The sequence below is a fragment of the Petaurus breviceps genome, unplaced genomic scaffold, assembly GCF_028583685.1.
Source record: "Petaurus breviceps papuanus isolate PSGF00001 unplaced genomic scaffold, PetGlider_PUasm1.0 186, whole genome shotgun sequence".
NCBI classification, from domain to species: domain Eukaryota; kingdom Metazoa; phylum Chordata; class Mammalia; order Diprotodontia; family Petauridae; genus Petaurus; species Petaurus breviceps.
In genome coordinates, this window is record NW_027185798.1 from 38996913 (window position 1) to 39016064 (window position 19152).

Below are 19152 nucleotides of genomic sequence, written 5' to 3' on the forward strand. Positions count from 1 at the left end.
AGTAACAGCAGCAGCAACAGTAATAACAGCAGAAATATCAGCAGCAGCAGCAGCTGCAGCTGTTGTTATTGTTGTCATAGATGCTACACTTCTTCCAATGCTGCCTAAGTTACAATCAGCTTTTTGTTGGGAAGAATTAATATTGTTTATACATTCGCTTATAATTTGCATATGCTTTTAGAATGATAAAAGTTTGCTTATTATCCATCCACATTTGATCTTCACAACAACCCTGGAAGGTGATTAAATAGGGTAGGCAACAGGATCCCTGTATTTAAAGGTAAGTAGTTCCACGTCTCCTTGTCCCATACTCTTTGCTCTGAACTGAGGTAGGTTAGGAGGGTGTGGTGACAGAGCAGGTCACCCCTTTGGTCACTCTGTTACCATGTTGTTAAGCCCTGAGTGTGAGAATGTGATGATAATGTCTCTCACGTCCAGCTGCATCCTGGAAATTTTTCAAGAAAGCTTTTTGGTTTAATGGAAATAGTGACCCCGAGCTGCTAGGTGGTGCAGTGGATAGAGTGCTGGGCCTAGAGTCAGGAAGACTCATCTTCCTGAGTTCAAATCTGGCCTCAGACACTTATTAGCTGTGTGACCCTGAGCAAATCACTTCACCCTGTTTGCCTCAGTTTCCTCATCTGTAAAATGAACCGAAGAAGGAAATGGCAAACTATTCCAGTATCTATGCCAAGAAACCCCAAATGGCATCATGAAGAGTCAAATAAGACTGAAAAATGACTCAACAACAAATAGCAATCCTTCTATATAGCTGTCTCATTCTTTTTTTTTCTTTCTTTTTTTTTTGCTTTTTGGAGGGGGAAAGGTATGGCAATTGGGGTTAAGTGACTTGGCCAAGGTCACACAGCTAGTTTTTATGTTAAGTGTTCATATCTGAACTCAGGTCTTCCTGACTCCAGGGCCAGCATTCTATTCACTGTGCCACCTAGCTGCCCCGTAGGTATCTCATTGTTTTTAGCCGATCTCAGTGATATCTTTATAGCCACCCTTGAACAGAGAGCAAGCAGTGCCAATATCCTCAGAACTAGGTAGTGCTGCTGTAAGATGCCGTCTGTGTATCCATCACTGGGGTATATGCAACATTGCTGGAAACTGCACAGACTGAAATCGAAAGTGACAGTTTCTAGCAACCAGGCTCAAAGCTGCTTTGCAAACTTTAAAGTGATGTGTGATTATTTATCATACATAGCATTTTAAGGTTTACAGTGTACTTTTTGTTTGTCAATTTACTTGGTCATCACCACAATCTTATGAGAAGGTGCTATTATTTTCCCCATTTTACAGATTAGGAAACTGAGGCAAACAGGTTGAAGAGAAGTTAAAGTGACATCATAATAATGATAATAATAGCTAACACTTATATAGCATCTATTGTGTGTCAGACTGGGTGCTACCCTACAATGTAGGTACTGTTATTATCCCTATTTTACAGTTGAGGAAACTGAGGCAAACATTGGTTAAGTGATTTACCTAGGATCATTTAGCTAATAATTGTCATAGGCAAGATTTGAATTCATTCATATATATGTATACATACACACACACTTACACATATTCACATATACATTTCTATTCCTATATATAAACAATAAACAGTTTTAATAAAGTATATTTCCTAATTCATGACTGAAGGGGAAGAGATTTTGAACCAATGTTAATTAATAAAGTAATTAATAGTGATATTGCATTAACAATAATAACTAAGACATGCCTGCTTTTGGAAAATTCTTTGAGCCTCACAGCATCCTTGTGAGAGAAGTTTTACATGTATAGGTAGACTATTTTAATGTATTCATTTATTTTATATTTATTATTATATATTTATTATATTTTTATAAATTATTTATGTATTTATTTAATATATTTTGTTTATATCTCACTTTCAATATCCCTTTTCTCTTTTCTACCAATGAGCCATCCTTTATAACAAAGAAGAGAAGGGGAGGAGGAACAGTTCAGCCAAGTTAAATGAAACCCCAGCTGAGAGAGGGAGAGAGAGAGAGAGAGAGAGAGAGAGAGAGAGAGAGAGAGAGAGAGAATGTGTGTGTCTTTGTGTGTGCATGTGCATACTCTTTTCTGTCCATAGAGAGGAAAGTACATTTTCTGACCTCTTTGAGGACAGAGTTGGTCTTTATAATTATATAGCATCACTTTTAGGATTTTTGTTGTTGTTGTCTCCATTGACATCATCATGGTCATTGTATAAATTGTTTTCCTGGTTCTTCTTACTCCAGGATGCATCAGTTCATACACATCTTCTTGTACTTCTCTGAACTAACTCTCCATGAGCATCATCTTATAGTTCAGTTATATTCCATTACATTCATGTACTACAGTTTGTAAATTCATTGTGTACCTTATTTGTTATTATCCCCCTTCTAGAGATGTGGAAACTGAGGCTTAAATAGATTACTTTCCCATAGCAACACAGCTATTAAGTGTCAGGATTCAGATTTGAACCTAGGTCTCCCTAACCCTAAGTTTAGTTAGTATTCTCTCCCATTTACTATGCTACCTCCCCTCATAAGGAAGGAGAAAGGAGATGAAAGCTGCAGTCTAAGATGGGGATTTAAGAAGATGAAATGAGGGGACAGCGGCTTTGAGGGACAGGGCAGGTTAAGAATGAAGCCAAAGCTGCTTTTAATAATCAGCTAGTGTACTTAAAAAAAAAAAAAGCTCAGGGTTTGGGACCCGCACACTCTGCCTCAGTGGATGTTCCACAGCCAGCCTTTAATCCTTAACTCAGGGCTCTCTTGCTTGGAATTTGAGTGGATAGTGAGAAGTAATTAGAATTATCTAGTAGGGGGAAAGAGAGGTTTCTAGATTTGGAAGGGACTTTAGAGATCCTTTAGTCCAACCCCTTTATTTTACAGATGAGGAAACTGAGACTTGAGAAGCAAAGTGCCTTGCCCCCAGCATCACCTAGCTGGTGGGCAGTACGCGATAAAGCTGAGGTTTGAACCCATGGCCTCTTAACTCCAAATCCAATGCTCTTTTAAGTACCACTCTCAGAAAGTGAGATGAAAAACCAAGATTGGTGTATGTCCCAGAAGCGGAGGCTAGTGAGAATGCCAAAAGGGAGAAGGCAAGGCAGTAAGCATTGGCAGAAACATCAGAAGAATCCAGTGGGGTGTGAGAACTGAGGGGAGAGAGTGAGAGCATTGAAGCTAGCTAGGAAGAGACCCATGGGGACCTGAGGGGAAGCTGAGTTACAATGGAATGGTGCAGGCAGACACCAGATTGCAAGGGATCAAAGAGGAAATGTGAAGAGGGAATAAAGGTGTAGTAAGTAGAGAAAGAATGTTCAAGGACTTGATTCGTGAATGGGAGAAAGCAATCCCGGGTTGCAGGTTAGCTGGAGGGAACAACGAGGTCATAGGTCAGCTTTGTCAGAATTGGGGAGATCTGATGTATAAAAGCCAGAAGCTTTAAAACGGGGACCTTATGCTTTTCAACAGCCTCAGAAGTACTAAGTGAGGTGGAGAAGGGTGATTTAAATGATTACTATAAAGCATAAAGTTTTATTATATTTAAGCTCACTGGGTTTTCTTTTCCCCCTCCTAAATAACAATAAGGAAGGTTACCAATAATTAGGATTTGGCATTTGAGATTTAAGCTACTGTACATTATTTGGCTGTGCCAGTACTCTGCAGAACTTGCCTTGGGGCATGGGCAGATTATTTGACCTGCCTGCTCCAGCTTCCTAATCAGTCTGTTTATCGCTATTTGCCTTCCAGAGATGGAGCCTGTGTCGTCCACCAATTATCAGGTGTTCTTGTCATGTGTAATGTTTCAAAGATGCCCTGTGGACTCTAGGGGCAGTATCTCGGGGAGGTAATCTATAGCGTGTATAAATAGTAGCTGGTATGCTTAAGCTCATTACTTCGTCAGGTGCTGCATGTTTGGGATCGGATGGGATTGGGAAGCTTGTCCCCTGCTGATCCTAAATCTGGAGCAGCTGAAGTAGAACATTCTCAGGCTTATAGCCAGAAATGCTCTTTGACTCTAAACACCTTGCGTACTCCTAGGAGTGGAGGGAAGGGGGGGAGGTTCATCATCATCAAAAAGCATTTAATTGCTTACAGTGTACCAGGTATTGGGAATACCCCTCAAAAGGGCAAAAAATCCCCAACCCCAAACAAAAATGACCTGCATCCTCAAGGATATAATATTATAATGAGGGAGATAACATGTAAACAACTGTGTACTTTCAAGAACTAGACAGGGTATATATTTCAGAAGGTGGGGAGGACCAGAAAAGACCTTTGGGAGAAGGTGAGATTTGAGGTGAGTCTTGAAGGATGCCAGAGAAACCAAGAGGTGGTGATAAGGAGAAGAGAGTGCCTTCCAGTCATGGGGGCAGACAGTAGAAAGGCATGAAGATGAGGAGGGGGAGTGTCATGGTCAGGGAACAGCAAGAAATCTCAGGTCACTGATGGTAGAGTATGTGAAGGAGAGTTACTTGTAAGGAGACAGAGGTTACTATTGTTTGTCCTTTGTTCTTGAAAAAGACCATGACATTAGGGACGTGATGCCATGATGGGCAAGTGAATTGGATTTAAGGGAGGGAGGGCCAGCCTCAGACTAGAAAGCTATGAAGGGGCTAAGCTGTGAAGGGCTTAAAGATAGATTGAGGATTTTATATTTTATTGTGGAACTAATAGGGAACCACTGGAGTTTATTTAGTAGCAAGGTGAGGTTGTGACCTAGGAAAAATGTGTTCCTTGGGTCAGCCCTGACAGATTTGTGGATTGGGAGGGTCCAGAGTTTCACAGGGCAAAACTCACCTTTTTTTTTTTTAAGCAATCGGGGTTAAGTAACTTGCTCAAGGTTACACGGCCAGTTATTTCTGGGTGTGGTGCTAAGTATCTGAGCCCAGATTTGATCCCCAGGTCATCCCGACACTGGGGCTGGTGCTCTTACTCACTGTCCCACCTGGCCACCCCTAAAACTCACCTTCTTAACACACACCTTGCCTCCTGCCCCCAACCCTTTGCAGTTTTTTGTGCCCTCATGAGTTACTCACTTTGCCCAATCTGTCCTGTTTGACTCTCATAGTGAAAATAACCTTTATTGAGCTTGTGGGAAGATAGGCATACTAGTGCATTGTTGGTGGAGCTATGAATTAGTACAACCATTTTGGAAAAAATTTGGAATTATGCGAATAAAGCAACTAAAATGTCCATACCTTTTGACCCAGAGATTACACTATTAGGCGTATACCTCAGGAGGTTATTAATAAAAGAAAATCTCCATGTACACCAACATATTTATAGAAGCACCTTTTGTGAAAACAAGAAATAAAGTAGATGTTGGTTGGTAGTGAATGACTAAACACCTTGTGGTACATGAATATAATGGAAGATTTTCATATGGAAAGCACGGGAAGATTTGAACTGATACATGAAGTAAGCAGAGCCAAGAAAATAAATAGATATAATGAAAATGGAAATAACAAACTGCAAAACAATTGAAAGTGAATATGACAAAATTATAAAGAACAAGAGTAGCAAGAAAAGTCCAAAGAAGAGATGTAGGAATGCTCCTCCCTCTATTCCAGGGTAGCCTTGAGGCTACATGTGACCCTCTAGGTCCTCAAGTGCAGAGAGGGCCAGGTGCGGCCTTGAGGCCGCAAGTTTCCCATTCCTGTATTTATTTTCAGACTTTTTTCCATGTACTGATCAGTTTTTATTGATTGTTTCTTCTTTTCTTTTAAAAAATACTCTTTGTTATGTGGTATGGCTCTCTTAGAGGCATTAGGGCTGCAAGGAGAGAACGAGGCAATGTAAAAACAGAAGATATGATTTTTAAAAAGAAAAGAAAGTAAAATATATAGAGGTTATATTTGGGAGGACTTGCCTGTTTACTAGACTAGAATCAATTCTGTTAGCCATATTCAATCAAGCAAGTAGTTTTTAAGTTATAACTATGTTCCAGGTACTGGGGATAAAAATACAAAAAGATGGAATGATTTTTATTTTCAAGCAGCTTATATTCCATTGGGAATGCCATATAAGTGAAGGAAGGAGGAGGCGAGGAAATGAACAAGTACCTACTATGTTCCAGGCACTGTGCTCAGGACATTAAAATTATTATGTGATTAAATTAAATCCTCCCTGGGAGGTAGGTGCTGTTATTAGACCCATTTTATAAATGGGGAAACTGAGGCAGACAGGTTAGGTGACTTGCCCAGGATCACACAGCTAGCAATTGTCTGAGTGGATTTGTACTCAAGTCCTTCCTGACTCTATCTAGGTCCAGAGCTGTATATGCCATGTGCCTTTAGGGCTGGTGCTAGCCATTTAGCAGGTCAAGACAGGCTTCATGTAGGTTGTCTTAAAGGCAGTGGAAGGTTATTTAAGGCAGAGGTAAAGGGGAAGTACATTCCAACCATGGGGCAGAGCAAGTATGAAGATGCAGAGAAAGGAGATGGACAGTTCTGTGAGCAGTTTGGCTGAACTCTGTAGAGAATGGAAAGGGAAGTAATGTATGTATAGAACTCTAGGTTGGGGCCAAATGAAGGGCTTACAAGCCCAGCAGGGAGGTTTACGTTTTTCCTAGAAGTAATAGGGAGATATTGAAGCTTATTGAGCAGGGGAATGATGTACTCCATTCCGACTTAAAGAAAAAGAAAATCACTTTGCGTGGATGATGGATTAGAGAGGAGAGAGGCCTGAGTCCTAGAGACCAATTAGGAAGTTATTGCAATAGTTTAGGTGAATGGTTATGAGGACCTGAACTCAAGAGGGAGCTGTGTCAGTAAAGAAAAAAAGGGCCAGATGTCTGAGATATAATGAAGAGAGAAAGAGCAAGATTTGGTGATTGATTGGATGTGATGGGTGAGGGAGAGAGGATAATAATAGTGAGGTTAGGAAACGGGAAGAATGGCTTTTGCTTTGGCCGTAAATAAGGAAGTTTGTTCGAGGGGCGGGCTAGGGGCAAAGATAAGGAGTTCTATTTTGGACTGGAGAGTTTGAGATGTCTCAGGGAATATCCATTTTGAAATGCCTACATTTAGGCTGTTTGGGGCTCCCTTAGCTCATCTGCAGAATGTATACATAATCCTTGAACTGCTTAACTCATGGGATTATGGGTCTAGCTGGGATATAAGACAATGCTTATACCGAGTTCCAAGGCCATATTGAATGTGCTGCTTTTGTAACACAAGGAACCAAAAAGGTAGGTAGGAAAATCATCCGATGGCAGGAGAAATGTGAAAAATTGGAACACGGATACTTTTAAGGGAAGCTGCTGATAGTCACAGGGAAGGCAGTGTGGAAAGAGCCCTGCATTCCCATTGAGTGATTCTGCCACCACTACCTATATGACCCCTTAGGCCCCTTCCAGCCCTAAATCAGTGAACCCATGTTTTCCTTTGAGACCCAAATCCTAGAAGGGATGGAGTATGGAAGGAGGGGGGATGATTGGACCAGTCTAGGGGAGGGTTTGCCTCGTGGATACTGGTTTAAATGTTGTGATTTAGATGGCAGCCTGACAGTAGCTGTTAAGGGTTTGTTCAGTTGGGTGTATCAATTTTTCCCTGTTTGTCAGTTCATTGGAGTTTGTGGCGGGTGGCTGTATTCCAGCCCTCAAGATTTACTTTTGAATGCAGTGGCTTATGGTGGGCAGCCATTCACAAGAACTCTGGCCCAGTGCCCTTTGCGGGCCAGCAGAAGGAGGAGAAATAAACAATGCCTCCCTGGGTGGCATTGGAAAAGGGAGGGAAGGATAGATCTGAGAACACAAAGAGAAGCCCCATTAAGATCTTCTTTGCTGATCGTGGGAGGGTCCAGTTAATGTTTAGACTCTTTGAGACATTTCTAAGAAGCATATTGTTCAGCTCTTGACTTCTGGACCCTTAACCCCTTGCTCATGCTTCAATTCATCAGTCCCTTCTGATTTTACTTGATTCCCTGTCTAGCATTGGTCAATCCATTTTAACAGTATCCCCCTGAACGTGTTAGCATTCCTCCCAACCCTACCCCATTCCCCTGCTCACCATAGGCTTACATCCTTGTCTTTTAGTGATCTGCTTTTTCTATTAATCTACCTAGGATGGCTGTTCATCTCCAAGCATTTACCTTATGTGACTGGTACAGTACAGGGCCCTGGGGCTACACATTCCAAAAATTAAACGTTCCCTTCCCCCTTGTTTATTAAATACTGTGGGAGAAGAGATTCACCATGGTTGCTGATTAGGAAAGATGGGAGATGTACAAATAAATACAGAATTATGGGATGGGGGAGGGAAGGAGGCAAACAAATGGATCCATTTCACCAGAGGTTGGTAGTTTCCTGGAATGTTCTCTCCCTCCTCACCTCCACAGCCTGTCTTGCCTGGTTTCCTTCCAGACTTACTGAAATGTCACATTCGGCAAGAAACCTTTCTGGGTGTATCATCCCCCTTCCCCCTTTCCCCACTACTAGTGGTTCACCATGAGATTGCCTACCTCCCATTCATACCACATATCTTGTATGTGTACACGTTCATTTGCATGTTGTTTCCTCCATTAGAACATAAATGCCTTGAGGACGGAAAGTTTGATTTTTTTTTTTTTGTCTTTCTCCTGTCTCCAGCACCTAGCATAGTATTTGACATGGAGTAAATGATAAATGCTTATTGATTGATTGAACTGGGGAAAACAGGAAAGTTCTCTTGGAGAAGGTGAGCACTTGAATTAAACCTTGAAGGGAACAAATGGTAATAAAAAGGAGAGAGCTCACAGGCTTGTCAGGTTAGGCTAGAAGGCATCCTAGAAGTCATCTCATCCAACCTCCTCATTTTACACATGAGGAAATGGAGGCCCACAGGTGTTACTGGACTTGGCCAAGGCCAAAGAGCTAGCTAAAGCATCAGAGGCAGGCTCCTGGAACCTGGGCCCTTTCCACTATACGACACGTACTGTGGTTATCTATCCTTAGAGAAAGGGACTGGTTGGTGATGTGATTTCATTGGTATGAAGAAAGAACTCTTGGAAGAGGAAACTTTCCACCAGCTCCTGTCAATAGCTACTCTGCAGTTGAGTCCTAGAGAGCTGCCAAGGCATTGTGAGATGGAATGGCTAGCCTAGAATGAATATAGACTGTGGGTTAGAGGTAGGATGCTAACAAAGTCTTCTGAGGCAGCCTCTCATTAGTATGATGCCTTTTCCATTCTTCATATTGTTTCCATGTGAATCTTTCTCATCACTGGTCACGCCACATATCACCCTCCTCCAAACTCAATCATTGACCTCCTTTTACCTTCAAAATAACGTCCAGATCCTTTAGCCTGACATTCAAAGCTTTCTACAATCTGATATTAAACTACCTTTAGAGCCTCATCTAATACAATATCCTCTTTTTAAAAGGGCAGATAGATGTTGCAGTGGATGGAGTGCTGGGCTTTGGAACCAGGAAGATTCAACTTCATGAGTTCCATTCTGGTCTCAGACACTTCCTAGCTGTGTGACCCTGGGCAAGTCATTTAACCCTGTTTGCTTCAGTTTCCTCATCTGTAAAATGAGCTGAAGAAGGAAATGGCAAACCACTCCAGTATCTTTGCCAAGAAAACCCTCAAATGGGGTCACAAAGAGTTGGGCACGACTGAAGATCACCCAACAACAATGCTCCCCTTTTAAAGTACCTAGTACTTTAAATGAGATAATTTACTTTTCCTTCAATATATATCCCATGTTTTTTTTTGTTTGTTTTTTGCTTTTTGGAGGGGGGAAGGCAGGGCACTTGGGGTTAAATGACTTGCCCAAGGTCACACAGCTAGTAAGTGTTAAGTGTCTGAGGCCAGATTTGAGCTCAGGTTCTCCTGACTCCAGGGCCGGTGCTCTATTCACTGCCACCTAGCCGCCCCATCCCATGTTTTCTAGCTTGTTTGTCTTTTCTTATCCTGTTTCTAATGCCTAGAGTGCCACACCCTTTTCTCTACCACTTTTCTAAGTATTCAAATCCTGCCTTTCCTTGGATCTTTTTAAATGCTATTTCCATCATAAATTCTTCCCTGATTTTCCTCCTGACAGTTGCCCACCCTAACTAGATTGGATCTTCCCATTACCTGGTTTGTTCAGTCATTTTTCAGTCATGCCTAACTCTTTGTGACCCTTTTTGGAGTTTTCTTGGCAAGATATTGGAGTGGTTTGCCTTCTCCAATTACCTAGTTCCACTTTTTTGTTATATGTTCAAGCATTTTAGCGGATGTTGTAATTCTTTGTGTTCAGATCATCACCTCTCTTGTCCTCCTTGCCTGGGATGCCCTCTCCCTCCTTACTTCTGTCATCTAGTTTCCCTGGCCTGCTTTAAGGCTCAGCTCAAATACCACCTTCTTCCAGAAGCCTTTTGCAGACTCTCCCTGGTGAGATTTCCCTCTGAGACTACCTCCCCCCCTTACACTGTACTGTATATATCTTGTATGTATATAATTATTTGCGTGTTGTCTTTCCCACTGGAATGTGAGCTCCTTGGGGGCAGGGACTATGTTTTTGCCCCTCTGTGTATACACAGCACTTCCCACAATGCCTGGCACTTAATATACACTTAATAAATGCTTGTTAACTGGCTTGACTTAAAAAAAAAAGCAATAACCCTATTTTTATTCATTATTATTATTATTTTTTTGCTTTTTTGGAGGGGAGAGGGCAGGGCAATTGGGGTTAAGTAACATGCCCAAGGTCACATGGCTAGTAAGTGTTAAGTGTCTGAGGCTGGATTTGAACTCAGGTCCTCCTGACTCCAGGGCTAGTACTCTATTCACTGTGCCACCTAGCTGCCCCATTTTTATTCATTATATTGTAGCCTTCACTTTAAAATAGGGAATCCGATAAATATTTTCTTCTTTTCATATGGATTCATGTAATCAATTTAATTTCTTCTCATTTGTGGGGTATTATTGTACTTTGGTACTTACCGACACTTTTCCACACCTATGTTACTCCTGCTTACAAACAATTAAAGTAATTATTCCTAAGGGTTAGACAGTTAAAGGCGACAAAGACATGGTCTTGTAATGTGAAATTACTGTATATGTAAAATAGGGATGCTACCTTACCAGAGTGAGTTTTAATTAATATTTATAAATCACAGGAGCTGGTAAGACATTTATACTGCAGTTATTGCCACTGTCAGATGAGCAATAAACTCTTTGAACAATGTGGCCCATTTTGCATTTTGGTCTGATTTCTTTCTCTTTCTTTTTCTCTGTGTCTAGGTGTGGTATCAGCACAGAGACAAGTCACCGTCCAAGAGGGACCACTTTATCGCACGGAGGGCTCTCACATCACCATTTGGTGTAATGTCAGTGGCTTTCAGGGACCCTCGGAGCAGGATTTCCAGTGGTCCATTTACCTGCCATCTGCACCCGAACGGGAGGTGCAGATTGTCAGCACCATGGACTCTTCCTTCCCTTACGCTATCTATACCCAGAGAGTACGGAGTGGGAAGATCTACGTGGAAAGAATCCAAGGCAATTCAGCCTTGCTGCATATTACGGAGTTACAGGCCCGGGATGCTGGGGAGTATGAGTGCCACACCCCCAGCACAGACAAGGAGTACTTTGGAAGCTACAGTGCCAAAATGAACCTAATGGGTAAGGGAGGATGCCAGGAATTGGGTGTTTTTGCCACCCGGTGCTCTTGCCCTCTATATAATAGAACTTTATTGTGTATTGTGTATTCCTTTTATTAAAAATCACCATTACCAGAAACCCCAGTCCCTCCATTATTCCCCAGTCTTGCTTTCCTTACTCTTTGTCTGTATAAAAAACTACGCTGCACAGATACGGACGTGAGACTTGGAGTGAGGAGGAGCGCGGCAGACCACCCTGTCTGATCCCCGGACAGGGCGTGGTGACTGGCTTGAGTTCACACAGGAGCAACAGAGCTAGGGTTTGAACTGGCTTCATTGGCTCCCAATTGAGTGCTCTTTCCGCTAGGCCAAACTCCTCTAAAGAAAATATTTGAGTTTGACTTACATATGGTAGGTGGCACGGTGGGTAGAGTCTTGGACCTGGAGTCAGGAAGACCTGAATTCAAAGGTGGCCTTGGACCAAACTCCTCTAAAGAAAATATTTGATTTTGATTTATACGGTATAGTGGAACATTGGGCCTCAGACATTAGTTGTGTGACCCTGGGCAAGTCACTTAACCCTGTTTGCCTCAGTTTCCTCATCTGTCAAGTGAGCTGGAGAAGGAAAGGCAAACCACTCCAATATCTTTGCCAAGAAAACCCCAAAGGGGGTCACAAAGAGTCAGAAACAAGTGAACAACAACAAAGGAAACTTGGAGTTGAAATTTAGAAGTAGCCCCCTTCCAGGTGTCAAATGCTTTGGAGGACAGTAAAATTAAGTCTGATGGAGCCCTGTGGCTATCATGTGGAGAGTGTTGGGATGGGGAGAAGAATACAAGGATTAGATAAGAAAAAGCCATCCTGACCTCAAGGAGATTGCAGGCTGGTAGGAGGACAGATTGCCACACAGCTAACTGCAGTACACAGCCAATGCATTCTTCAGACTGCAGGGTGCTCCATGAAATACAAAAGAGAAAGACCTGGGGAATCCGGGAGGCCTGGAGGAGGAGGTATGGGCTCTAAACAATGAGTAGGAATTTCAAAAGTGAAGAAGGAAGGGAGGAAATCCAGGTTTAAGGATCTGCCTGAGCAGAGTAGAGCAGGATTTTGTTCTAACTCAGTGAAAAGAAATTATGAGAAGTAGACATAGAGAATTAACATTGGGGCAACTAGGAGAGGAGAGCAGGGGTAGGGAACCTGCAGCCTCAAGGCTACGTGTGGCCTTCTAGGTCCTCAACTACAGCCCTTTGAGCAATCTAAACAAATCCAAAGAAATTTGTCCAAATCCAAACGTCACAGAACAAATTTCTTTGGATTTGTTTGGATCCAGTTAAAGGGTGCACTTGAGGACTTGGAGGGCTGCATGTGGCCTTCTTCGCCCCTAGAGTGGAGGGAAGGAGCCTGGTAAGATGAAGTTTATAAACTTCCCTGGGGAAGGGTGCGAAGGCTTTCAGCAACCATACAGCTTCAGATAGGATTTAGAAATGAATGGGAAGCTGTTAGAGTGGAGAAAGGACGAAGTCCATGTGGTTGCAGCTCTTTATTTAAATACAGAGAGCCTTTCCCAAGTCTTGTAGCATAAGAAATGGCGAACCAGCTGCTTTCTTGGCGGAGATGCTTGATAAAGGATGGTAGGAGTGGGAGGAAGAAGGGGGTGGAAATCTGGAAATTCAATGGATGGCATTGGTCACAGTGCTTGTGTGCTGCCAATGCAAATGGATTAAAAATAACTAGGTTGTTGAGTGTTCTTCTGTCATTGAGCCAATAATGTGCAAATCTTCCTTTCAAATTCTTATTAATTTAATTAGGCAGAATTGTTCACAGCTCTTAGTTGACACAACTCACTATCTTTTGTTTACTTTTATTCCTCTAGAGTCCCCGTACCCCAGCAGGTGGCCTTTTCAACCAAAATAGTAATTATTCCCTCCCCCTCCCCACCCTCCAAAGACTGTGCTACAAATACATCAAGACGGTCTGAAGATCTGGGGCTGGAGAGGGAGGAATTCTGGGGACCTTGGATAGAGTTATCACCACTCATGAGCCGTGTTGTTCTTACAATGCAGTTGCCTACCAACATGTATGATTTACCAGCCTGGTATATGAAAATTCACACTTACACAATAGCTAAATTAAATTAGAAAATGATTATTCATATTACAATAGGATACTTCCCTTTGCTTAAAAAAAAGTCTTTAAGTGACTCCCTTAACATATTTTAAGTATTTATCTAAGATCATTAACCATTTAGCAGGAAATGTAGGGTTGAATGTGCTTTGGGGAAGGGATCTGCTAATCAATGAGTATTAAAGTGCCTACTATGTGCCAGGTGCTGTGCCAGGAATTAGACATATAGAAGCAAAAATGAAACAGTCTGTATCTGAAAGGAGTTTACATTTTATCAGAGCAAGACAATATGTATATATATATGTTCTTGTCAAGTGGTTTCAGTCATGTCCAACTCTTCATGACCCAATTTGGGGTTTTCTTGGCAGAGATAGTAGGGTGGTTTGCCCTTTCCTTCTCCAGTTAATTTTACAGATGAGGAAACTGAGGCAAACAGGATGAAGTGACTTGCCCAGGGTCACACAGCTAGTAAGTGAGGTCAGATTTGAACTCATGAAGTTGAGTCTTCCTGGTTCCAAGTCCAGTGCTTTGCCCTCAAGATGTATATAAATATGGCCAAAATACATAAAAGGTACATTTTCTGGGTCAGGAAAGGCTTCGTGTAAGTGTTGCTCACGTTGAGTTTTGAAGAAAATAAGGAGTGAGAAGAGTTGGAGGTGAGAAGTGAGTGCATTCCAAGCATGGGGCACAGCTTGGAGATTAGAGATTGTCATCTGTGAGGAATAGCTAGAAGACCAGTCTGATTGGACCATGGGGTAAGAAGAGAACAATGCATAGTAAGTTGTAAAGGTACTTTGGAAGGGCTTAAAATCTAAAGAGAAGAGCTTATACTTGATACTCAAAGTAATAGGGAGCCATTGGAGTTTATTGAAAAGGGGAGTGACAGGATCCAAACTGCTTCATCATTTTAGTATCTGTGAGTGAGGTTGGAATAGAGAAAAGAGAGCCTTGTGGGGGAGGATGCCTGTTAGGAGGCTGTTACCAATAGTCCCAAGCCATAGTTGATGAGAGTCTGAAGTTGATGAATGGTGGCCTTGGGAGTAGAGAAAAGGGGAGCAAAGCAAGAGATAGAAGGAAATGTAATGACAAGATTTACCAACTAATTGAATCCATGGGGTGAGGGAGATTGGGGGGATCAAGGATAATGCCACGGTTGTGAATGTGGGCAGCTTGGAAGAATGGTGGTGCCCTCAGTAGAAGTAGAGAAGCTTTCAGGGTGGTGGAAGGGGGAGGAGATTTGGGGGTAAAACAATGAGCTCTGGGATATGTTGAATTTAACATACCTGTGGGCATCAAGCTTTAAATCTCCAAGACAGTGTGAATATAGCACTCAGGAGAGAGTCTGTTCCTTGCTATATAAAGTTTGAGAGTCCTTTGCTGAGATGCTCATTTAGACCCATTAGGAGCAATGAGGTCACCAAGTGGGAGGGTAGAGAGGGATGGAGAAGAGGGCCCAGGACAGAACCTTGGGGTACACATGCAGTTGGGAGTCTAATATGGATGATGACAGGGAAGGGGGAACCAAGAAGGAGAGATCAGACTAGTAGGAATGGAGCCAGGACAGAACAGTGTCATGAAAATCCAGGGTGGAATAATTATCTAGAAGGAGATGCATAAACTAGAAAGCTTCAGTAGAGGAGTTTCTGCTGTTTGAAGAAATGAAAACATCTTCGATGTAACATAAATCAAGAGGAGAACCTGGGCTGACTTTTAAAAATTTGTACTTACGCAACTTTTCAGGGAATCAATTTATTATGTAAAGTGACATACACTCATATTTTACGCAGAGTGTTGTAAATTCCCAGAACATCAGACCCACCCATATGCATAATCATGCTAGGCATAAAAGCCCATTCCCATGCCAAATAGAAAAAACTAAGTATTTGTATTGGAGCTCCTTTCCCCAGCCCTCCCTTCCATTAGCTCAGATAATTGAAATTTGACCATTTGTCTGGGATGCTGCAAAGGGGGAAGGGACTCCTCCATTGTTGAAGAGGAAGAGAACAAGCTTTTTTTTTCTTTCTTTCTGGAGAGGGAAAGATAGGGCAATTGGGGTTAAGTGACTTGCCCAAGGTCACATGTCTAGTTTTTTTGTGTTAAGTGTCTGAGGCTGGATTTGAACTCAGGTCCTCCTGACTCCAGAGAAGGTGCTTTATTCACTGTGCCACCTAGCCACCCCAGAACAAGCATATATTAAGAGCCTACTATGTGCTAAGCACTTAAAAATATGATTTCACTAGATTAGGCTGTAAATTGTCTTCTCCAAGATTCTTTGATTTTTATAATTTTATTTTGATCCTTTTTGCCTTTATATTCCTAGTGCCTGGGACATAGTAGGCATTTAGTAAACATTCGTTGTTTGATGAGTCATAGATTGAGAGCCAGAAGGGACCTCGGAGATTATCCAGCCTATTGAATTCCTTCATTTTAGAGTTGAGGAAATTGAGACCTAGAAAGATAAACTGATTGACTGCCCAAGGCTCCTCAGGCAACCAACAACAGAACTGGGTTTTGAACCCAGATCCTCTGCTTCCAGTCTAGAATTGTTTCCATGGAATTGTTGTAGTATTTTGTTTTGTTTTGTTTTTTAAATTTTATTTATTTCTTTTCAGTTTTCAACATTCATGTTGTCGTTTTCTTACCATGTTTACTTTTCCATCCTGTAGTGATCCCAGATTCCCTTCAGGCAACAGCAACAGCCCAGACGCTTCAGAAGGTGGAGCAGGACTCTCTGGAACTGAGCTGTGACGTGGCCACGGAGACGTCACAGCATAGCCACCTCTCGGTTACCTGGTATAGGCAGAGGGCTGGAGAGAAGCCCGTGGAGGTGATCTCTCTGAGCAGGGATTTTGTGCTCCAGTCTAGCAGTGAGTATGCACAGAGGCAGACCTTGGGAGAGGTCCGCCTGGACAAGTTGGGTGAGACCACCTTCAGGCTCACTGTTTACCACCTGCAGACATCTGACCAGGGCGAGTTCTATTGCGAGGCTGCTGAGTGGATCCAGGATCCTGACAGGTCATGGTACCCCATGACCCTCAAGCGTTCGGAAGGAACTGTGGTCAATGTCCAGCCAACTGGTTAGTGTCTTTGAACCCTCTTCCTTTCTCTTTGCTTAATGTTTTATTTCCCCTGGCTGTGCGGGTTGCTTGGCACTAGAGGGGGTGAATTTGGAGGCTGTTAAAAACCCGATTTTTATGTCTGTGTGGCATATGATACCACATCTAGATATCTTTGCAACCAGGGCAGGTATCATAAACCACTCTGGGCAAGCAGCCAGAGTAGGCCCAGAGTTGTTGAGGGATGGAGTGTCTAGAGAGGATACTAATTCTATTGAGTGGGTAGGAATAGAAACAGAAACCCTTGGATGCTAACTTAAAGGCTGCTCTTTGTAGAGACTAGCCCATAAAGTGGGGACAAGAGAGGAGAGCTGGACTGGGGAAGAGTTCTTCATCCTTCCATCTGAAGATTGCTATATTAATTAATTATTCTTGCTAACTAGATGTTTAATTCTGTTGTTTCTAAGTTGCTTGTCAGGATCCTAAATTCAGTGCCTTGGGACAAAGCCCCAATTGCCCTGTCCTAGTTATGACGCTAATGGTCTATTAAACATTGGATTTACCTAGGGTAAATTTACCATTTACCAAATTTACTCATTTACTAGTGAGGCTGGAAGATGTTTAATGTAAGTGCTTTAAGGCCTGTCATTTTATTTGTGTGACATTAGGAACTTATACAAATTTGTTGTGCAAATTCCAGGTTTCTGGTATGTAATCCCTGAAAGAATCCTGGCATATATTTATGTCACTGATCTCAGGAGGGTGGAGGATGTTGTTAAACTAACCTGTGGGAGTCTTTATTAAATCGTGTGCTCTACTGTAATTATGGTTTATGATAGAAAATAACCTCCGTGAGGTCAAGAACTATCTCATTTTTAATTTTTTATCCCCACTTCAGTGCCTGGCACATTGTAGGTGCTCGAAGAAATGTTTGCTTAAAAAATTGACTAATTATGATAGGGAGCTTGGAAAATATTTCCCCCTGAAAATGGTTTCCTAATGTTGGATTGTTGTAACTCCAAGTGGCCAGCAGAAAAATGAACATTGATACTGGAGGTGAAGGAGCACCATGAGACAGCCTCTCTTTTGACTCTGGGAGTGGGAAATGGATAAAGACCAGAATATATACCTTATATATATTTTCCTCTATTGATGTTTGAAAATGGTAGTTAGGATTCCAGGTCCCTGCTGCCTCCACGGGCCACAAGATAAATAAGAAATAAGACTATGTCCAGCATGAACCATGGGTCTAGACTGGAGAGCTGATTTCCTGTGTGTTGAATATTTGGTTTTGCCACGAAGAGCTGCCAGTATATGCCTTTGTAGGGGAAGGCTCCCCTGTGTTGCTAGCATTTAAGTTGTTTTGAGTCTTTTTGTGAATTCACCAAATATTTTCATCTAAAAGTGTTCTGGTAGTGTTGGGAGGGAGTGAGTGTATGCTTGAGTGTCCTGTGGAAGGATGAGTCTAGGTCATTTCTTTTTTTTTTTTTCCTTTTGGAGGGCAGTTAGGGTTAATTAACGTGCCCAAGGTTATGCAGCTAGTTGTATGTGGGTGTGTGTGGGTGTGTGGTTGCTAAGTGTCTGAGGCTGGAACTGAACTCGGTTCAGTCCTCCTGACTCCAGGGCCGGCGCTTTACTCACTGCGCCACCTAGCTGCCACCCCCCCCCTCCCCTCCCCCAGTCTAGGTCATTTCAAGGGAGGAGATGGGAAAGTTCCATTTGGATTCTCCTAACTGAAAAAAAAAAATCAGAAACTTTGGTTTCTCTCAGAAGTTTACTTCTGCTTCCAAGATTCTTAACCTTCCTTATGTCTATGGAATACTTTGGCAGTCTGATGAAGCCTGTAGACCCATTGTCAGAATCATGTGTTTAAATGCATAAAGTAAAATACACAGGATCACAAAGGAAGCTAAAGACACTGGTTTTTCCCCCATCCAAATTCAGGGACACCATCCCCTCCTACCCCAGTTTCTCAGGCTAAGACCCTCTGTTCTAGCTGTTTTGTACCTTCCAGGAGGGTCGACATTCCATGGTTAGGTAGCATTTATTAATTTCCATAATGATATGGAAATCTAATGAGGTGTGAGAGCTTGAGGCCATTTCATTAACTAGGGGCTTCCTAACCAGTTCCTGAGGATTGGAGTGTTCAAAAGCTTCTGAATCTTTTAGATATCCTGAAATGAATTTGTTTGATAAGAATTTATTGATCAATCAGTGAGCACTCATTAAACTATTGTGTTTCAGGAGCAGTACAAGGCTGATAACTTTATCTAGGGAGACCGGTGTGCATGTTCACACACATATACATGTATTTGCATACATACATCCATATACATGTACATACATATTCATGTGGGGGGTATATGTATCTGTAAGCATATTTGTGTTCATATTAGAAACA

General features: G+C 42.2%; 1 protein-coding gene across 4 annotated transcripts in view; it reads left to right on the plus strand.

Annotated features, from left to right (window-relative positions):
- IGSF3 (immunoglobulin superfamily member 3) overlaps positions 1 to 19152 on the plus strand; it is a 138423-nt gene that overhangs the window by 68010 nt on the left and 51261 nt on the right. For all 4 annotated transcript variants that reach the window (XM_069090254.1, XM_069090251.1, XM_069090250.1 and 1 more), the window contains 2 exons: positions 11216 to 11593; positions 16362 to 16772. In XM_069090254.1, coding sequence (XP_068946355.1) covers positions 11395 to 11593; positions 16362 to 16772 — 610 coding nt within the window. In that variant the 5' untranslated portion in view covers positions 11216 to 11394. The remainder of the gene's footprint in view (positions 1 to 11215; positions 11594 to 16361; positions 16773 to 19152) is intronic.